Consider the following 19,237-nt stretch of genomic DNA (forward strand, 5'->3'; position numbering starts at 1 on the left):
ATAATATCATTCCAGAAGATCATGGGTGGACCGTTGCTATACTGTAGGTTTAAGTCTATAATGGAAAGTGCATGTGATGTGAATTGGATGCTAGTCCTTCCGTGCAGGGTGTCAATGTAACAGATTTATAGTTGCCCATCTGCTGGCATTCAGAGCACAAGAGAGTAGAACCTGTGACCACATTCTCTCCCTATTTAGATACACGACTGCTGGGCAATAAACCTTTTGACATTGAATTCAACATTCAACCACAGTCAGCACCCACATTCCCTGACATGTGCAGAGATGAGACCAAGACAGCAGAAATCAGACTAGGGATGCTTTCGGTAGACGGAGGAGAATTCCTGGGAGCATAATGGAATATTACAATACTGCAGAGAGCATGTTGTTTAGCAAACACATCTGTTTTTGTAACGGTACACAGAAATACATCTGATGCATGAAGCAAGTTTTAAGCTGCAGCCTGTACCTCTGCAAGAAAATGATGGCTGTCACGTTCATGTCATCTACAGCCATGCATATTGTAAATGATGGCTGTCACGTTCATGTCATACACAGCCATGCATATTGTGAATGATGGCTGTCACGTTCATGTCATCTACAGCCATGCATATTGTAAATGATGGCTGTCACGTTCATGTCATACACAGCCATGCATATTGTAAATTATGGCTGTCACGTTCATGTCATACACAGCCATGCATATTGTAAATGATGGCTGTCACGTTCATGTCATCTACAGCCATGCATATTGTAAATGATGGCTGTCACGTTCATGTCATCTACAGCCATGCATATTGTAAATGATGGCTGTCACGTTCATGTCATACACAGCCATGCATATTGTAAATTATGGCTGTCGCGTTCATGTCATACACAGCCATGCATATTGTAAATGATGGCTGACATGCTCATGTCATACACAGCCATGCATATTGTAAATGACGGCTGTCACGTTCATGTCATACACAGCCATGCATATTGTAAATGATGGCTGTTAAGCTGATGTCATACACAGCCATGCATATTGTAAATGATGGCTGTTAAGCTGATGTCATACATTGCCATGCATATTGTAGTTGTGCTGCTTGCTAAGTGGAGGGCACTCCTCCCAGGATGCTAGAAGTGCTGTTGAAAGGTGCTTTTTTAAGATAAAACATTAAACAGAGTAGATCATAAAGTGGTCTCCCCTCTTGACTAATGTATATCCAAATTTGGTTGCAGGTCGTCTTAGAGACAATATTTATGATCAGTAGGTCTGATTATAAACATACTACTGAACAGACCTTCCTGTTGCTAATGTGCTGTGTCGCCATCTCGTGGTCAATTTTAAAATCACAATTCCTAGAGGATCCTTCTGATTGTATTTAGTGGCACGTCAGTAAGTTTGAATGAATTGGCACAGGGTTTCACCAGACCATTCTGCTGCTGTGTGGTAATCCGTGGTTTACTCGGTTAGACTGGCTTGTGAACCTTGGTCTCTTTTAGCAGTGTCTTTCCAACACGTACATGCATGCGCATTCATATTATAAGTATAGAATTTACTTTATAGAATTGTGACCACAGCATTTCACATTTACCAATGGAAGCAGCATATCCTATCTGCAATATCAAAAAACAACAGGATTGGCGCTATCGCTGACTGCTCTTTCCTCTTCTTAACATTCAGTAGAACAGGCAGGTTGTATCAGGTTTATACCTTTCAAGAGCAGACTGAGCACTCACTCTGGGGCCCAGACTAACAAGCCCCAGTTTAAACCAAGCTTACTAGACAGATGCCAACAAAAATGTAGAGATTTCCTGCTGCCTATTGTGGCTGTTGGTGTGGTTCAGTGGCTACAACAGAAAAGCATGTTTTATCAATACTTATCCTCATGCATACTGTAGCATACAAATAAGCAGTGCGGTACTGGGGACACCACGACGGATTTTAAGCCTGTAATTCTGCTCACCTGAACCAAGCAGTCGCCAGCCTTTGAACCCCTCAATGTATTTTTATTTTTCAATGGAAGACAATGAGAGAGGTACTTAGGATTAACATCAACCTGTCTCAGGCAGCAAATGTTCAGGCGACAGGCTAATTCAGGTATCACAGTATTATGTTAAAGCCTAACCTTCTGCCTCCCACGCTACCACGTACTACAGACCACAATGATAATACTACCTACCAGTCTGTTAAATGGCTACAACAAGGCAACTACACGTGTAATTGCAGCGAAATGACACTTAGGTTATTATAAATGTAATTGTTATTACAAATATTTTTGCTGGTCAACTTTTAATGGAAAGAATGAAGTGAGGCCAGTTAGCTTAAAAAATAAAAGAGGAAATACTAACAGGAGTTCAAGATTCTGAAACCCTGACAACAACAACTTAGTATTTTAGCAAAGCACACCCCAGGGGCTATTCGCTTGCACTATGGATCAAGGCAGATTGATGAGAAATACCCGTGCATGCTCTACTAGGTCTCAGAAGCAGGGAACTTTCAATTGGGTTGTGTATATCTGCACAAACAGGATCGTGCGTATGTGTATGTGGGGTCCAGTCTGTGAGAAAAGCACATGTGCTTAGCTTGCATGCTGTTTTTACAGTGAAGAGTGGAAACATCTAAATCTATTAGACTGTAGCCCATCATTAACGTACATTTCTATCACAGTCAAAGCTTTGTACACTAAAGCCATTCACTGTGCAGTATATTGAAATGTATTGAGCCCACTGTCAAACATGGTAACACTTAAAACATGATTTATAATAGGACCAGCCTGCCAGAGTTCCAAGCACATTTCTCATGGTATCATTCATTTATCGGGGTCTGAAGGGGCTTGCAGTGCATGCACCTGCAGCTGGGAGTCAGGATTTAGGGAACTCAAGTCAGCCATGAAACGCTCTTATCGCTCGACAGATGGTGGGAAGCAACTGTTGGATCCAGAAGGACAATGGCAGCAAAGGAATGGACATTTGAAACTTTGTATATTTAAAAAAAAAAAAAAAAAAAAAAAAAAAAAATTGTTACTAACCTTATCTCCCCTTAATAAGAAATACATTTAGTTAGATTTAAACATATTAAAAAAAATATATAGAATCCCTATAGTCATGGCCAAATCACTGCAGTTTGCCACAGTATACTATTGCATTCCAAAGAGTAGCGTTTCAGACACTATAGAATCGAATAGGATTTTTTTGGTCCAATTTTCTTTGATTTGAATTTTTTGTAGACAAATGTTAAAACTGTATAATTTATTTTTTTATTAATACATAACCCTCCAGAAACAAATGGAACCAGTAATTACATATACACACACACACACACGGTTTGTGAAGTATATTACAACATCAGCTAAATCCTAACAATTTTATTTAGCGCCCATAACACAACAAATACTATAGTATTCAAAATAAATCAGTACAATATGTATGCATCTTTGTTGCTTGGGTTACCTGTCAGTGATGCATGCTAGAATACTACAGGCTTTAGTCATACCTCAGTACAATAAAAAAAATGCATAGACAATTTTACATCTAATGAAGCAAACTATGTTGACATGAGTCATGAAAAATAGCAAAACCGACTTGCGCTCGCTGACAGTAAATGTGATACAGGGCTATTAAATGCAAAGGCAGAGTACACTTGTGTGTGTGTGACTTGGCTTGAATTCAGAGGAGAAATGATCACCGACATAACTCTGCTTCATACAGTTGGGTGGGGTTGTCAACAGGAGGGAATATTAATGAAAACAAATGCAGGACATTGCTTCATAGAAAAGCCGATCATTTATCATACAAAGTGACGATTAATTCAATATTGCAGTGCCAGTGCAGATTGGGAACTACCTGCGGCAACCTTATTTTACAAGGATTTGAACCCAAACCCTGAAGACATGACAGGCCTTATTTCTTTCATCCTGTCTTTAATCTGTTGTTAATAAATGCCACAAAATGAGATACCAAACACATTGAGAATCCTTAAAATAATTTGAAATATATAACTTTCGTTTTGTGGTTTTAGTTTTGTAAAATTATAAAAGTATTTTACCTATTTCAAAAAATAGGAGTGAATTCAAGACTGGAGAAACGCTTTGTAAATATGTCCCCCTCTGCCTGCGTGACTGGCTGGTTTAAATAATGACCTTTCTTAAGAAGCACTTGCCCATTTTGTATTAAACATGCAATCATATTTGTTACAAAAAGTAATTTCACCTGCTCTAAAATGTTCCCCCAATCTGCAGGATTATATAAACAGCCTGTCTGATTGGTTTGCAACAGGTCAAGGGCGTGTTATGAGTTTCTGTTGCTGTGGATGTATGACGACCTACTCTCTCACAGCACGGTCACCCAACATGTGAATTCTATTCTTGGTGGGGAATATGTATGTTACTCACACCCTTTGTTAACATCGTTGATATGTTTTAAAGTTTTTAAGAGGGATAAAGAGACTGAGATCAGATCAGGTGCTGGAGTCTGGTGAGCATTGTGTTTTAATGAATGAAACACTATCACATCTCAATATTGCTGCCCTTTAACAATATACACTGTCCATTTTCTATATTTCCGGGGTATTGAAAATATATTTTTTAAATATATTGAACCCTGCCCCTTCCTCCCACCAGGCCGAACGACCAGCAAGCAGCAGATTTTCAACTGTCAGCAAGTCCCGCCTGTGCCTGTCAATCACCCGCTCAACATGGGCTCCTGCAGGGCTGCCAATAAACTTGGCATTTCCGACCACCTGCCAAGTTCTGTTATTTCATTTGTAGAAATAATTCATTAGCACACATTTACACATTGCAGAAACAGATATTCAGATAAAGCTCCTGTCTTTACACAAAGGTTTTTATTTATTTTATGTGTAGTTTACCTCCCAGTCTTTTCATCTGTGTATGTACACTATATTGCCATTGGTCTCTAATAATCTTTTTTGTATTTTTATCTTAATTTGGGATAAGGCAGATTATTAATGCTTTTTTTTTTTTAAAGAACTCTACTAGCTGGTTTCACAGACCCAGGTAAGCAGTATCCTGCACGACTTTGTGTTTGTTAAGGCTAGTGCTAATCTGGGATTGTGAAACTAGCCATATGCGTTGTAAAGCTTAGGCAGTTCTTCCTGGTAGACCATGGACATGTCCTTTGCCACACTGTGATGCTTGAAAAATCGGATTTAAAGGCTTGGAATATAGGAGTAGGGCATGGCATAGGGTATCGGTGCCAGTTGGGCTTCCAAATGTTCTATGAGCTCAGGAACCAAGCTCTATCAGTCATGTACACTGGATCACAAGGGAGAGGGGAGGGGAGGGGGGGAAGACTCACTGCCTCTACGATAAGGTTTACTGTGTAGAGTTAAATATCTCACATTCCCAGGCCTTGTTCAATTAAACCCTACTGCTGTCAGATGGACATATATCCTCCATTTGTTCATCTGTCTGCTCCAGTCTTAGCTTGTGCCGTGTATTCCTGATGAAACCTGAGCTCCCTCTAAACTCAGATGCTCATTCCAGGCTGCCTGTTTCAACCATTTGCTCAGGATCTTATTAATGTTTATTATTAATAAGCTGTTTATTGTTTGTATTCTCATTATTAATGTTGGTAGAATACTGCAGCACATAAAATATGTCATTCAAGAGCCAAAGAGCTTGACAATAACCATGCCAAAGAAACTGAGCTCTCTGGCTCCATTTGGAAAGCAGCAGAGCTAAATTCCTCTGTTAGATCAACATCCAAACCACATACGAGAAACTGCTCTACACAGCCTCCCTGTGGCGTTCCCATGCTGTCAGTGCCATACAGGAAATATCAAGTACTGAAATATGGACATCTGCAGCAGAACAGATTAACCCCAATTATGGGGACGAGTGAGCGAGTGTCCACAAAGCACACCATGAGGACTCGGGACAGAGAAGCAGCATTCCTTCAGAACACCTGGGGCTCCGTGAGGACCAGGCCCCAGAGCAGCATTCGACACTGTTCTAAAGTAAAATGGGGTTAAAACCTTTTTGAGGTGTATCTTTCAGCAAAAGTCAAGCACCCCAATTCCTTCAATGGTGCCTATTGCAATACAGATTGCACCTGCTGGATGTAATATAGCTCCTTCCACTGGCTCCCTATCGCTGCTCGCTTCCAATTCAAAACGCTTGTACTCGCCTATCGCAGTCTTGACCTTTCTGCTCCCTCCTATCTCCCTCTGGTCCTCCACTATCGGCAGATTAGCTGAACCTCCCCTCCATTCCCGTGCTTCCATAGCCCACTCCTTCTCCACCCTTGCCCCTCAGTGGTGGAACGACCTACCCACGGATAGCAAGACTGCTCAGTCCCTGACCACCATCCGGCACCTCTTCAAGACACACCTGTTCAGACAGCATCTGCAAACCTCACAACTCAACTATGTGACACCCAATTGTACCAGCACTTGCATCAGCTTGTACTTGCACTGAACTGCTCCATACCTTGCCGTACTCTACGACTGCTCTTAATTATAACTACTTCCAGCATCTTGTATTTGTCTTTACTCTTATAGGTATCCGTAGTCAAGTTTTTTGTAATTGCTCTTATTTGAAATTGTTCTTAAACATTTACCTTACTACATCCTCTTAATGGACTTTACTCATATAAGCAAATATTTTTACTTAAATATTTTTACTACAAATATTTTTAATAAAAGTTTGCTGCTCTTAGTCGAATTCGCTCTTAAATGTCATTATTTAGTGTATTCTTTATTTTGCTCTTATTTGAATTTGATCTTACTTTCTACTGATTTTACTGTACTTTATAACAGTTCTTATCTGTAATGTGATATTTTGTAATGTGATACTTTGTATTGTGATATTTTATAACAAGTGTAAGTCGCCCTGGCTAGGGCATCTAAAAAATAAATATTATTAATACACACTGTACACCCTAATAAGGCACTTACAAGACACAGGTGCAAGGTGCTTTAAATGTATGAATTGCAGTACTACTGTGGATATTATCTGGGATGAACTAGGCAAATTAGGGCAGGATAGCCCAGCAGAGCTCTGATCTGGTGTTGTACTTGGAAGAAACCTGGGATGAAGCGTCTCCATTGCATTTGGGAGTATTGGATCTGCCAAGAATATATATATATATATATATATATATATATATATATATATATATATATATATATATATATATTTTCTCTCTAGACTTTTGGCTTGTGAGAATGCAAAATATAGGGTTAGAATTAAAAGTTTATAGACAGTTCATATAACACAACCTTTATCTTTGTGTCCCGAGCAAAAAGCTCATGTCCTTCCTTGCCTCTCCTGCTGATCAATATCCTTTTGCAACACAATCAGCAAATCTGATTTGCCCGTGGGTTAAACCCAGCCCTGGAATCAGCACGGGTCAGGTTCAGCACTGGCTGCAAGATTCCTCTGGGGGGGAGTGGCTGCCCCAGCTGGAGAATGAAGCACACAATCTACTGGGCGTGCCCCAGGCCCGAGGCCTGAGGCCCAGGCCCCAGTGAGCAGGCCCAGCCAGAGCTTTTCAAATTATCAGGAATGACAGCAAGAGCTTACAGGGCATTCTGAGCATAGGCAGCTGTCAAGAATTTATTTTCTTTCCTCCCTCCCCCCCTAACCTTTCACAATGATGTTTGTAATCGTTTTCTAGTGCTCAATTTAAAGTAGTACCCCTTTGGCTTGCAAGCCCATGCTTTCCTTCCTCGTCCTGAGTGATTATGTGATATCAGTTGTGTAGTCCTAACTCTGAAGCTAACAGAACGCCACAGGAATATTGATTTTCTTAAAAATTCACATGTATTTATACACCCAACCTCTACAGCTATGGACAAAAGTTTTGCATCACCTACAACTTTAGGAGTGGTACAATTTAAAAAAAAAATTAACTGTGTTTTACCATTTCTAGTTTTTTTTTTTTTTTTTTTCCACAGATGATAGCCACCCTAAAAAAGCCACAGCTATTGCTTAGGAATTGTGTCAGATATACAGCTATGACCAAAGGTTTAGCATCACCAATTTCTGGATTGAGACGTAATTAAAAAACATTTTACTATATAATCTTTTATTTAACATCATGTAATCAAAGAAACACTTTTCAATGTGTCAGTTAAATATATGAAAAACTACAAAGCGGCGTGTAATTCAATATGTTAACGTAACATTATTCAGCAGGTTTCATTCGACTTTATGAAGCAAAATTAATTCATTCTATAGGGCGACGCTCAACTTTTGGCCATAGCTATAGTAACACACATTATAGGTACTGCATTTATCCAATTTCTACAAATATTTTCTTTCTCCAGCTTCGTTTGTCTGTCCACAGTCAGTCTTCAGAAGCCGTTTCAAATTTTCTGCAACAAATCGTGTAGCCATCTCTCCAAGTTCCCAGGCAATATTAATATTCCGTAGTGTTCTCATGTTTCTAAAGGGCCTCTGTAGACCAACAGACACTTCCCGATCAAATCAGGGGCGCTAGGAAGTGGAATTAAACACGACAGTGGGGCATGAGTTAACACTCATAGGATGCAGTTCCTAAAGCTCTATCAACATATAACATTGAAAAGCAGTTGCAGACTCCAGCTTGTGAAATGGAATACCATCTGTCCACATGATGACAAATACGTTATGGCCGGTTCTCATTTGAAAGCATCAACTCGTGCCAGTCCTATGGTTGAACATCACTGCAATTCTCATAGCTACAAGTTGAAAAATGCATTTAGGGTTTCACCAGGGAGTGGTTGTAACAAAGGAGAAAAAATAAAATACAATCATTCTCATTCTCTTCCTGTATTGTATTTTTGGATTTCTTGCTGGCAGTACTGAAATGTTTGGCCTTGTCCAGGCTCACGTTGGAGGAATAGAAAGTGCTATTTAGTAGATACTCTGCCAGCTGTCCTTGGGGGCTTGAAAGACTTAATTTGGCCGATATTCTTCCCTTCTCATTACACTGAATTTTCCCTTTGGTTTTACTGAATTGGTTCCTGCTGCTACTGGACCAGATGTTACTTGTCCATTTATATTGCAGGCACAAGCAGGAGTGCTTGGCTTTCGTCATGATGCATTTAGGCTAGGTCTAAATCAAAGTGTAGATTTAAATAGATATACAAATAGTTCATGGCAGACTATTAACAGGAGGCAATACGATTGACTTCTCATATATATCCAATGCCTCTGGTTTGATTGACAGGAGCCCAGTCTCAACTGTCAACAGTCTGGAGGTTGCAGCCAAAGGCATTTATCATTGGCTGAAGAGGGTCAGGTGGTTGAGATGGGAGACTCCGACACCACATATGGTCCATTAACATCAGCAGAGTTATTTCATACATATATAATTACAAATGGACCAGTGATAGAGTACTACTGACCCATGACCTGTTGATAGATCCTTGTCATGCCAGGATCACATGCATGGTAAATGATATAGAGTGCATCTGTTAGACAGGACAAGGAGACAACCACAGAAAGACAGCACTGTACGCAGGACTGATCCCCCAGCACCGGTACAGGGAATACCCGAAGGAACGCAACACCATGGCTTTTCTTTTGCAACAAGTTGTAAGGGTGGTATATTAAATATATCAATAGCACTTTCTTATTTTAAAGTAGTATGCTGAAACATTTCAAGACATCAATTACAGGTGTCTTAATCTGAAGGGAGAACACTGTGGTTTTAAGTAAAGGAGGAGCATACTACAGAACTGTATACCATATATCCCAGTGTTAAGTATATATCAACACTGAAAATTACCTTGATTAGGTTCTGAACAATTTGAAAAGGCTAAAATACATATAGTCAACTAAATTCAGTATGACTGGAGTCGAGTGTTGCGAAATCCTAACAAAGGAATAGTTCAATAAACAGACTTGCTTATCGGCTCCTTAAAGAAACTGCACACCATTCTCAGCTGCCATCTGAAGCTGAATGTTTTATAGCAGCTGTAAAGATGTTAACAGCTAGTATGACTCTTCATAACCACAGTGGAATAACTTGTCTACATTAAACTTACAAATACATTACAATTCATTTTCAATTTAAATTTCAAAAAAGTCAAATAAAAGCATGCATTTAATTTTTAAAAAAATCACCACATTTCTAAAAGTAATTGCATAAGACCCTGAATACAAATAAATACCCCCCCCCCCCCCCCCCCCCCACCTCTTTCCTTCCATTAATATTGCCCACATGACAGTTAATGACAGGCAGATTGGTTTGCTGACAGGGAGAGTTTTGGCAGACATGGTTCTTCAATGGTTGCCTGAAGGAAAGTGTCATGCGCCTCCTTGCGATAGTTTCTAATAATACATTGCAACATCGCTCTTGGCCTTTGAAGCAGTAATTGATGTTAATAGAAGTCTGGTCATTATGCACTCCTTCCCTCTGCTGTCAGGTGGGAGGATGGATGCTGAACCCGTCTTTATTAGTGGTGGAAACATGACAGGTTAGCCACAAAGCATTTAGTGAACTTCAGTAAACTTCAGTAAAATGTGCCTCGCTAATCCCAAAAGTGTAATTAGATAAGCAAGAGATCTGTTCCATCAAATGGCGCTTGGGTGGAAGGTTAATCATGTGTAGCAGGACTATTCGTGTTTCACATAGGAAAACAAGCCACTCTGTCTGCCATCACTGTGCAACACTAGTGGATGAGAGGGGGGTGACCAGGCGTAGGTTTTCACAAGGTCACATCAACCCCACTAAAGTGAAAAAGGTCCCGTGCCTCAAACTGCACATAGCAAGACTGTACGCATACAGCATATTCTGACAATGATAACTGAAGTTTAATAAATCAACCAATCACCATTAAGGATTTGTCAAAATTCGAGAACATTCTGTGTATGTTAGTTAAATAAAAAAAAACTACCTTTTGTTTAAAACAGGAATAGACAACTGTGTGACAACTCACCAATAGCTACCTCAAAAGAATCTCTCCCATCAATTTCAACAGGTATTGGTGTTCAGCAGTTATCCGTGAATTGCAATGCACCGCGTTAGCTCTCTGAGCAGGCTCCTCAAACGCTTCTATCTTTCTGCCTCTACACTGCCAGAGCAACTAATCATTAAAAGGCAGAATGTAGTCAATTTGGGAATCTAAAAGCCTCTTCACACACACTAACTTTGAAAGGTGTATATACGTTCTCCTGAAACATGTTCCATGTCATGTTGTCAGAAACAGCTAGTATTTGGCTCCTGTAATCTGCCTTGACACAAGACAGGTCTTGAAACCCAGCCTGGTGGTTCAGATAAGCAAGGTCCCCTGAATGATTAACGAGCTAAAAATAGAAAACTGCTCTCTTCTTGCCTTGTTATCAACGCTCTTCATATAAAAGAATTCAATGGGCAAGATATTGCATACTTAACGCAGAAATGACATCAACTAAACAGGAATTTTCAGTTGCCCATTAAGAGCCAATTGTTTTACTTGTGACCCAAACCAACTTCCAACACAGCCCCCTTGAACTAATGACTGTTCTTGAGATGAGATCACACAGTTGTTCAAGCTTACAATCCATTGAACTCTCTACTGGGGGAAGCAGATGCAGGTGTTGGTTGTTTCTGACTCTAGAACAGCATGAGTGGAACCTGGCTGTGCGAAAGACTGCCATTACTTAACCGTTAGCCTCTCCCAACTTGAGCAGCCACAGCCGGGTGTGCAGTAGCAGCAGGATTGAATGAAGCCGGGTGTGCAGTAGCAGCAGGATTGAATGAAGCCGGGTGTGCAGTAGCAGCAGGATTGAATGAAGCCGGGTGTGCAGTAGCAGCAGGATTGAATGAAGCCGGGTGTGCAGTAGCAGCAGGATTGAACGAAGCCGGGTGTGCAGTAACAGCAGGATTGAATGAAGCTGGGTGTGGAGCAGTAGTCACAGCCGTCCACATGCTGTAAGAGAATAGGATTGATCTGCTACTGAATTGATTTTTATATCAAACAACGTGTTCTCACCCCAAACTATTTGAATGGATATGCTTGTTGTTGTGCCCTTGATGACAGGGCACCTGGGACTAAGGTAAAGCTTAAAGTAAAAATCCCAGTTGAAGCATTTTATAAACATGTGAATCCAAGCTTAGCCAAGTAAGAGTTACCAGCATTTGAAGATGTACACAAAAAATGCACACCTGAACCCCTACAGCAAAGTGGCATAATGAACATAATACAAGAACAAAGAGTCTTAAAATAGTGCTAGAACAATTGGCTATTTGAATTAAGTGGGGCATTTTGTGTAATGTTAGACTAACCTTAAAACACATTAATTTTACATTGCCTTGCTTGTATCACATTTACAACATTACACTGCTTAATTTACAAATTAAACCACTTCCTGTACACTATATTTATATTACAGGCATTCAATTAACAAAGCCAATAGGGCCTCCTAAGGACGGAAACCAGAAAACATGTGAAAAGCCTGCAGTCTTACAGGCAACACACTCTTTCTGACAGGGAGCAAGGACAGCAATACAGTTACAACAGGGCTTTGCAGATTCAGTATCTGCTTCCTTCATTATTTCTTTTTTCTTACTGGATGTCATTTAATTAAAACAGTTATCATGGCTTCAAAGAGTATACCACACAATCATTCAGCACACAACGTTTAGAGAAGAATTCAGTAGATCAGTGCAACTCACCCGCGTGAAAGAAGTTGCCAACTGCATACAGTAGCGGTGGCTAATATGTTAATGACCTCATTCGTCAACTCCATCAACACAGCTCAACACACTGGATTTGTGATGAATGGGTTTCAGAAAGGTCTGTTTACTGAACAGTACAGATATCCATTATCCTGACTGAAACAGCTTGCAATAGCAAACACCATAGAAGCTGTTCGCCAAAGAGTGTCGATTAACAGATTTGAAGCAAAATCCAAAGCCTTTTAAGCCAACTAGGTCACCATTGATCAAGAAATCAACACATCATATACCGGTCCTTTAGTTGCATCCTTACTCAAAAAACAAAAATCATAATTACTTTAAAATCAGTTTAACGAGAATCAGTGTAAAAAAGGCCACATCTTTCATATTAAAAAACCCCCCACTATTTAAATGATAGTTTACAAATTCCTACCACTTGAATTCCTCTGCTCTGCCAGGTTACTGCTTTATTAAATAATAAAAGGCAATATCCCAAAACATCTTATCCAGGGGATCTTTTTTTACATTTATTTAAACCAAGTTTACTCATGATTACTAATGTGTTGGTGTGTTTATTTTGTGCATTTATCATTTACTAGTTAGCTATGTAGGACCTGCAAACAAAAAAGTAATGTGTAAAAGAACCTGAACACCAGATACGTCTCCAGAAACGTGCAGTGCGAGAGTATTTACAGAACTCTGGATCCTGTGCAGTGCGAGAGTATTTACAGAACTCTGGATCCTGTGCAGTGCGAGAGTATTTACAGAACTCTGGATCCGGTGCAGTGCGAGAGTATTTACAGAACTCTGGATCCGGTGCAGTGCGAGAGTATTTACAGAACTCTGGATCCTGTGCAGTGCGAGAGTATTTACAGAACTCTGGATCCTGTGCAGTGCGAGAGTATTTACAGAACTCTGGATCCGGTGCAGTGCGAGAGTATTTACAGAACTCTGGATCCGGTGCAGTGTGAGAGTATTTACAGAACTCTGGATCCTGTGCAGTGCGAGAGTATTTACAGAACTCTAGATCCTGTGCAGTGCGAGAGTATTTACAGAACTCTGGATCCTGTGCAGTGCAAGAGTATTTACAGAACTCTGGATCCTGTGCAGTGCGAGAGTATTTACAGAACTCTGGATCCTGTGCAGTGCGAGAGTATTTACAGAACTCTGGATCCTGTGCAGTGCGAGAGTATTTATAGAACTCTGGATCCAGTGCAGTGCGAGAGTATTTACAGAACTCTGGATCCTGTGCAGTGCGAGAGTATTTACAGAACTCTGGATCCTGTGCAGTGCGAGAGTATTTTCAGAACTCTGGATCCTGTGCAGTGCGAGAGTATTTACAGAACTCTGGATCCTGTGCAGTGCGAGAGTATTTACAGAACTCTGGATCCTGTGCAGTGCGAGAGTATTTATAGAACTCTGGATCCAGTGCAGTGCGAGAGTATTTACAGAACTCTGGATCCTGTGCAGTGCGAGAGTATTTACAGAACTCTGGATCCTGTGCAGTGCGAGAGTATTTACAGAACTCTGGATCCGGTGCAGTGCGAGAGTATTTACAGAACTCTGGATCCTGTGCAGTGCGAGAGTATTTACAGAACTCTGGATCTTGTGCAGTGTGAGAGTATTTACAGAACTCTGGATCCTGTGCAGTGCAAGAGTATTTACAGAACTCTGGATCCTGTGCAGTGCAAGAGTATTTTTAAGAACTCTGGATCCTGTGCAGGACGAGAGTATTTACAGAACTCTGGATCCTGTGCAGTGCGAGAGTATTTACAGAACTTTGGATCCTGTGCAGTGCGAGAGTATTTTTCAGAACTCTGGATCCTGTGCAGTGCGAGAGTATTTACAGAACTCTGGATCCTGTGCAGTGCAAGAGTATTTTTCAGAACTCTGGATCCTGTGCAGTGCGAGAGTATTTATAGAACTCTGGATCCAGTGCAGTGCGAGAGTATTTACAGAACTCTGGATCCTGTGCAGTGCAAGAGTATTTACAGAACTCTGGATCCTGTGCAGTGCAAGAGTATTTACAGAACTCTGGATCCTGTGCAGTGCAAGAGTATTTTTAAGAACTCTGGATCCTGTGCAGTATGAGAGTATTTACAGAACTCTGGATCCTGTGCAGTGCGAGAGTATTTACAGAACATTGGATCCTGTGCAGTGCGAGAGTATTTACAGAACTCTGGATCCTGTGCAGTGCAAGAGTATTTTTCAGAACTCTGGATCCTGTGCAGTACGAGAGTATTTACAGAACTCTGGATCTTGTGCAGTGCGAGAGTATTTACAGAACATTGGATCCTGTGCAGTGCGAGAGTATTTACAGAACTCTGGATCCTGTGCAGTGCGAGAGTATTTACAGAACTCTGGATCCTGTGCAGTGCGAGAGTATTTACAGAACTGAGCAGGGCTATGATCCCATGTGCAGCTGGTAAACTGTTTCCCTGAGTGCTAAACAAGGACCGCACAGCCCACAGAGGTAACCTTGCAGTCTTTATTTATATTACACACACTTCTAACCTTGCGTTGATACAGTGCGCATTAACTCACTATGTCCAATTCTTGCTGCATTTTAGCCTTTTCAATTGTCTGCATATTATGTGTAAAATGTAAACGATACATCGTCCTGTAACTTGCTTGTGAATTTAAGGGCCAGTTTAATAGTGCAGCCTTCTGACCCATTGAACTGAGCAATACAAGCCTTAACAAAAAATAAATAAAAAAATAAAAAACACACACTTCTATTGCACCGGCAAGATAGATAGCGTGTCTCCTCACATCTCTACAGAAGCACAGGATGGTGTACTCTGAGCACAGTCACTCGTTTTCAATAGCCTTACTCTGTGTTCTATAGATTTCGATGTCCTGTGACATTATTCAAACAGCTGCTGCAGTATTACTGTGGTAGTGAAGTTCAGAGTAGTAGTCCAGTAACTATCAGGTCTACAGGACAATGTCAGAGAAGTTGTTTGTGTTACCCTAAATGGTATTTTTGTGCTTTCAATCAAAGCTCGGAGCAACGGGTCAAAAACAACCTCACCAATGTGACAAGCGGACAGGGCGATATAGGGGGAACAGCTGGAAGGAGACAAAACCACAGCATCACCATATAAAAAAAAAAAAATATATATATATATATATATATATATATATATATATATATATACATACAGAATATAGAATATAGAAAATGCAAGAAATACTTGACCAATACTGATCAATGCCTGATCATAACTAAAAATGCAAAATGTAGTTGCATTACATGTAAAACTTTTTGTATACTTTTTTTTTTTTTGGGGGGGGGGGGGGGGAGTGGTGGTAATTATTCTGATGCAATAAATAAACAAAAACAAAACACAAAAAAAACCACAAACAAACATACAATACCAACAAGTGTTGTGTAACTTTGGTACTTTTATATACACTGCGAATTCATGACGAAACTAAAAACCAAGAGCATTTAAAATACAACTACCACCAATTGAACTTAATGCTGGAGAGCTAGACTGGACTACTAAAAAAACATGTGTACACACACACACACACACACATATATATATACAGTATATATATACCTGTATATATATGTTAAATTACTTCTAAATTCACACACGGCAGGTTGACAAGCTTTAGGAGGTTTATTTGATCAATATTACTGTTACAAATGTAGTACTCAAGTAATTCTAGTGAGCTACAAGAATAAAATAGTGCACTTGTATTTATTAATTTACTGCAATAAATATTTCTGGTTTCTGCCAGGTTACATTTCTAACAGTGCCTTTCTTTCAGAATTATTCTATTTGTATATTTACTAATATATATTTTAGATTGTTAATCATTACCCTTGTACAGTACATTTAGTTACATTTTATAATCCTGAGATAAGAAACTCAATGCAGGTAAAAAATACTTAACTATTGCAAGGATAAGTATAGCGCAAGGACTATTAATGCTTTTTATTTTTATTAATCGCTTCATCAAAATATCTGCCAAATCATTTTAAATGTTTTATTTTTTATTGTCATACTATAAAACCAAATTCAAAACCTTTAGTCTGCTCAAATCAGCGGTGAGTAAATACAGCAAAGTTTAACAATCCAATTAAAACATGTTTTCTATTGGGCATGCATTTAAAGCACATGTATATTAAAGTTGTGCAATTTCACAGCATGTTTCTTTCATCACACCAGTCCCCTTCACCCGAAGAGGAAAGTGGCTTTTTAAAGGGGGACTGCACTTCATTATATGTATTCTGAAAAAGCACAATTTACCAATACAAATATATCCTCATACATTGTATGCGACACATCCAATTTAAAAACTACTATTAAAAATAAATGTTATGAGAAATACAAATTAGATTTGAACAAGGAGGGACTATACTGTGTGAAAAAAGCAAACACAACTGTTTCCTCAAATTCACACCCAGCAGTTTGGAAATAGTTTCCACAGAATAGCCATTTAACCATTAAATCTGATAAGTGGCAATTAATTACAAAAACGATTAATAAAATGCCAAACCATATTCAACAGTACGTTTTCATTGCCACCATCATTCTGTATATTACGTACTTAGTGATATTTGTTTCACACAAACAAATTACAACATTAAATACTGACTTTACAGATTTCTAATTATACCAATTATTGAAATTAGTCAGGTTTTAAAAGTTCAGACACTAGTTTTTCCCACTTGCAGATTTAAAAAATCACAATTGCACTATTTGATTATAGCAGAACACACTAAATATGAATTTATCTATTGCTAGAGACCACATTTAAATAATAAAACTCATTTTCAGATTCTGTGCAATAGTAAGTTCCACAGCTTCATTTAAAAAAAAAAGGAATGGATTACAAACCTACAATATTGCTTACAGTCTGTTGAAGCTATCAGCGTGCGAGTATTATTAGAAAACCCACCCAAGAAACTGTTCTCCACACTTAAATCTGCCCGACAGTTTTATTTGACACTAATAAAAGAGCACACATTCAGTATTTTATACCATATTTCTAAATAATTTCCGATTGCCTGGTTCCAAGGTTTTTCTTTACAACTGTACAAGACATATTGTATTACTAAAATAATTTTATTTTTTGGATAAATAGTTATTGACTCAAATTCCCCATGTAGAAAATGTGATTCCCTCCATGTGTGAAGCCAGCTGGGAAGGAGGCTGGGCAAATGTAGTGGTGAAGCCCCAGAGTGGTGACCAGCAGCAACAAATCTGATGATCAGAGACCTGCCGTTCTGACATTTAAATACATTGGATTATGCACAGTTAAAGAGTCAGGAACTAGCTTTAAATAAAAATTATACACTGCAGTATTACTGCAATACAGCATGGTAACATTTTAATGCACTATTAATGCATGATTATTATGGATATTTTACAGTACTACTGAAACCATAGTGAAACACTATATACATTAGCAGCAGTGTGCTTGCCATACAGTACATTTGATTTGAAATGACTTTCCTGTTGAAGTTTGCCTACCTCTGTTCAAGCTCAGGGCGAGTCTTTGTCCTTCCAGGTCCAGTCGGGCCGCTGGCGGGAGCTTTAGTAGCCACTTTCCTGACCCCTTGGTCGTGCATTTCAAAGCCACCAACCTCCCGCGTCTGCTTCATGGTGTAAACTGTGGATTGGCCACCTTCCTAAAAATCAACCTCTCCTCTCAACAGGACAATCTCAGATGGTGAGAAATGCTTTCACGTTATTAAACAGACACAGCAGCAGAGGTGTTAAGCTCTTGAGAAGTTTGTCAAACCTCTTCCTCCTGTTGAGTGTGATCAAGGTTAGCAATGCAGCCTACCCTCCAGAAAATAAATAAATCTTCAAAAGGAGGAGACACCGGGCTGGATAAGAGTGCATGGAAACGACAGGAAGCAAGCTGAAAGACATCTAGCCAATAGGAGGCCCAGGCCCATGAAGTCGGGACCAGCCTATTATTCAGCTCCCTATCAGTCTCCCTCAGCCAGTCACACTGAGGCTTCATGCAGTCCAGGCATGAGGAATGCCACTCGTTGCTCACTAGGTGCTGGTTCAGTTTAGCAGCTGCAGCAGACAGTACGTGTGCCGGTGTTGGAATATTAAAAAGCAGTGAATCCTTTAGGGAATACCTTCTATAGGTTATGTACATTAATAAATGTATGCAAAAAAAAACATTTAAAAAAAATCATACAAATACAAAGCAAAATAAATCTCTACAAAAACAGGTGACTGAGCAAGTCTTTCCTGCACATTCAGCAGACATGTGCAGTATATACATACAATTTAATAACTAGATTGCCTTGCGTAGGTTTAGTGCATTATTCAATCCTCTGCCTTCTGTTTCCTCGGCTTGAAGCTCAGTCCCGTTGGTTTACATTGCCTACAGTTTAGCAGCAGACAAGAACACACAGCATGTTCTCACTGGCTGCTTATGCTTTTGCAAGGTGTTGGATTGCAAAACTGAACATAAGCAATGACTAAGATTCCCAGCTTTGCACAGAAGGGAACTCGACATCCCTCTTGAGGGTGAGAGATGAGTTTCAAATCGACATGCCCAACACAACCCATAGCCTGTTTGTGAGGCAGCTTCTAAGGATGCCCAGGGATAACCATGTGAAAGTTGTGTCATGTGGAATTGTGTCTGCGACTTTGTG

At 39.7% G+C, this 19,237-nt stretch overlaps 1 protein-coding gene across 2 annotated transcripts in view; it reads right to left on the bottom strand.

Annotated features, from left to right (window-relative positions):
* Positions 1-18,405, bottom strand: part of LOC117415646 (RNA-binding protein 20) — a 47,221-nt gene extending 28,816 nt beyond the window's left edge. For both annotated transcript variants that reach the window (XM_059026114.1, XM_059026113.1), the window contains exon 1: positions 18,090-18,405. In XM_059026114.1, the coding sequence (XP_058882097.1) occupies positions 18,090-18,220 (131 nt within the window). In that variant the 5' untranslated portion in view covers positions 18,221-18,405. The remainder of the gene's footprint in view (positions 1-18,089) is intronic.
* Positions 18,406-19,237: the final 832 nt, after the last annotated feature.

The sequence above is a fragment of the Acipenser ruthenus genome, chromosome 7, assembly GCF_902713425.1.
Source record: "Acipenser ruthenus chromosome 7, fAciRut3.2 maternal haplotype, whole genome shotgun sequence".
NCBI lineage: Eukaryota > Metazoa > Chordata > Actinopteri > Acipenseriformes > Acipenseridae > Acipenser > Acipenser ruthenus.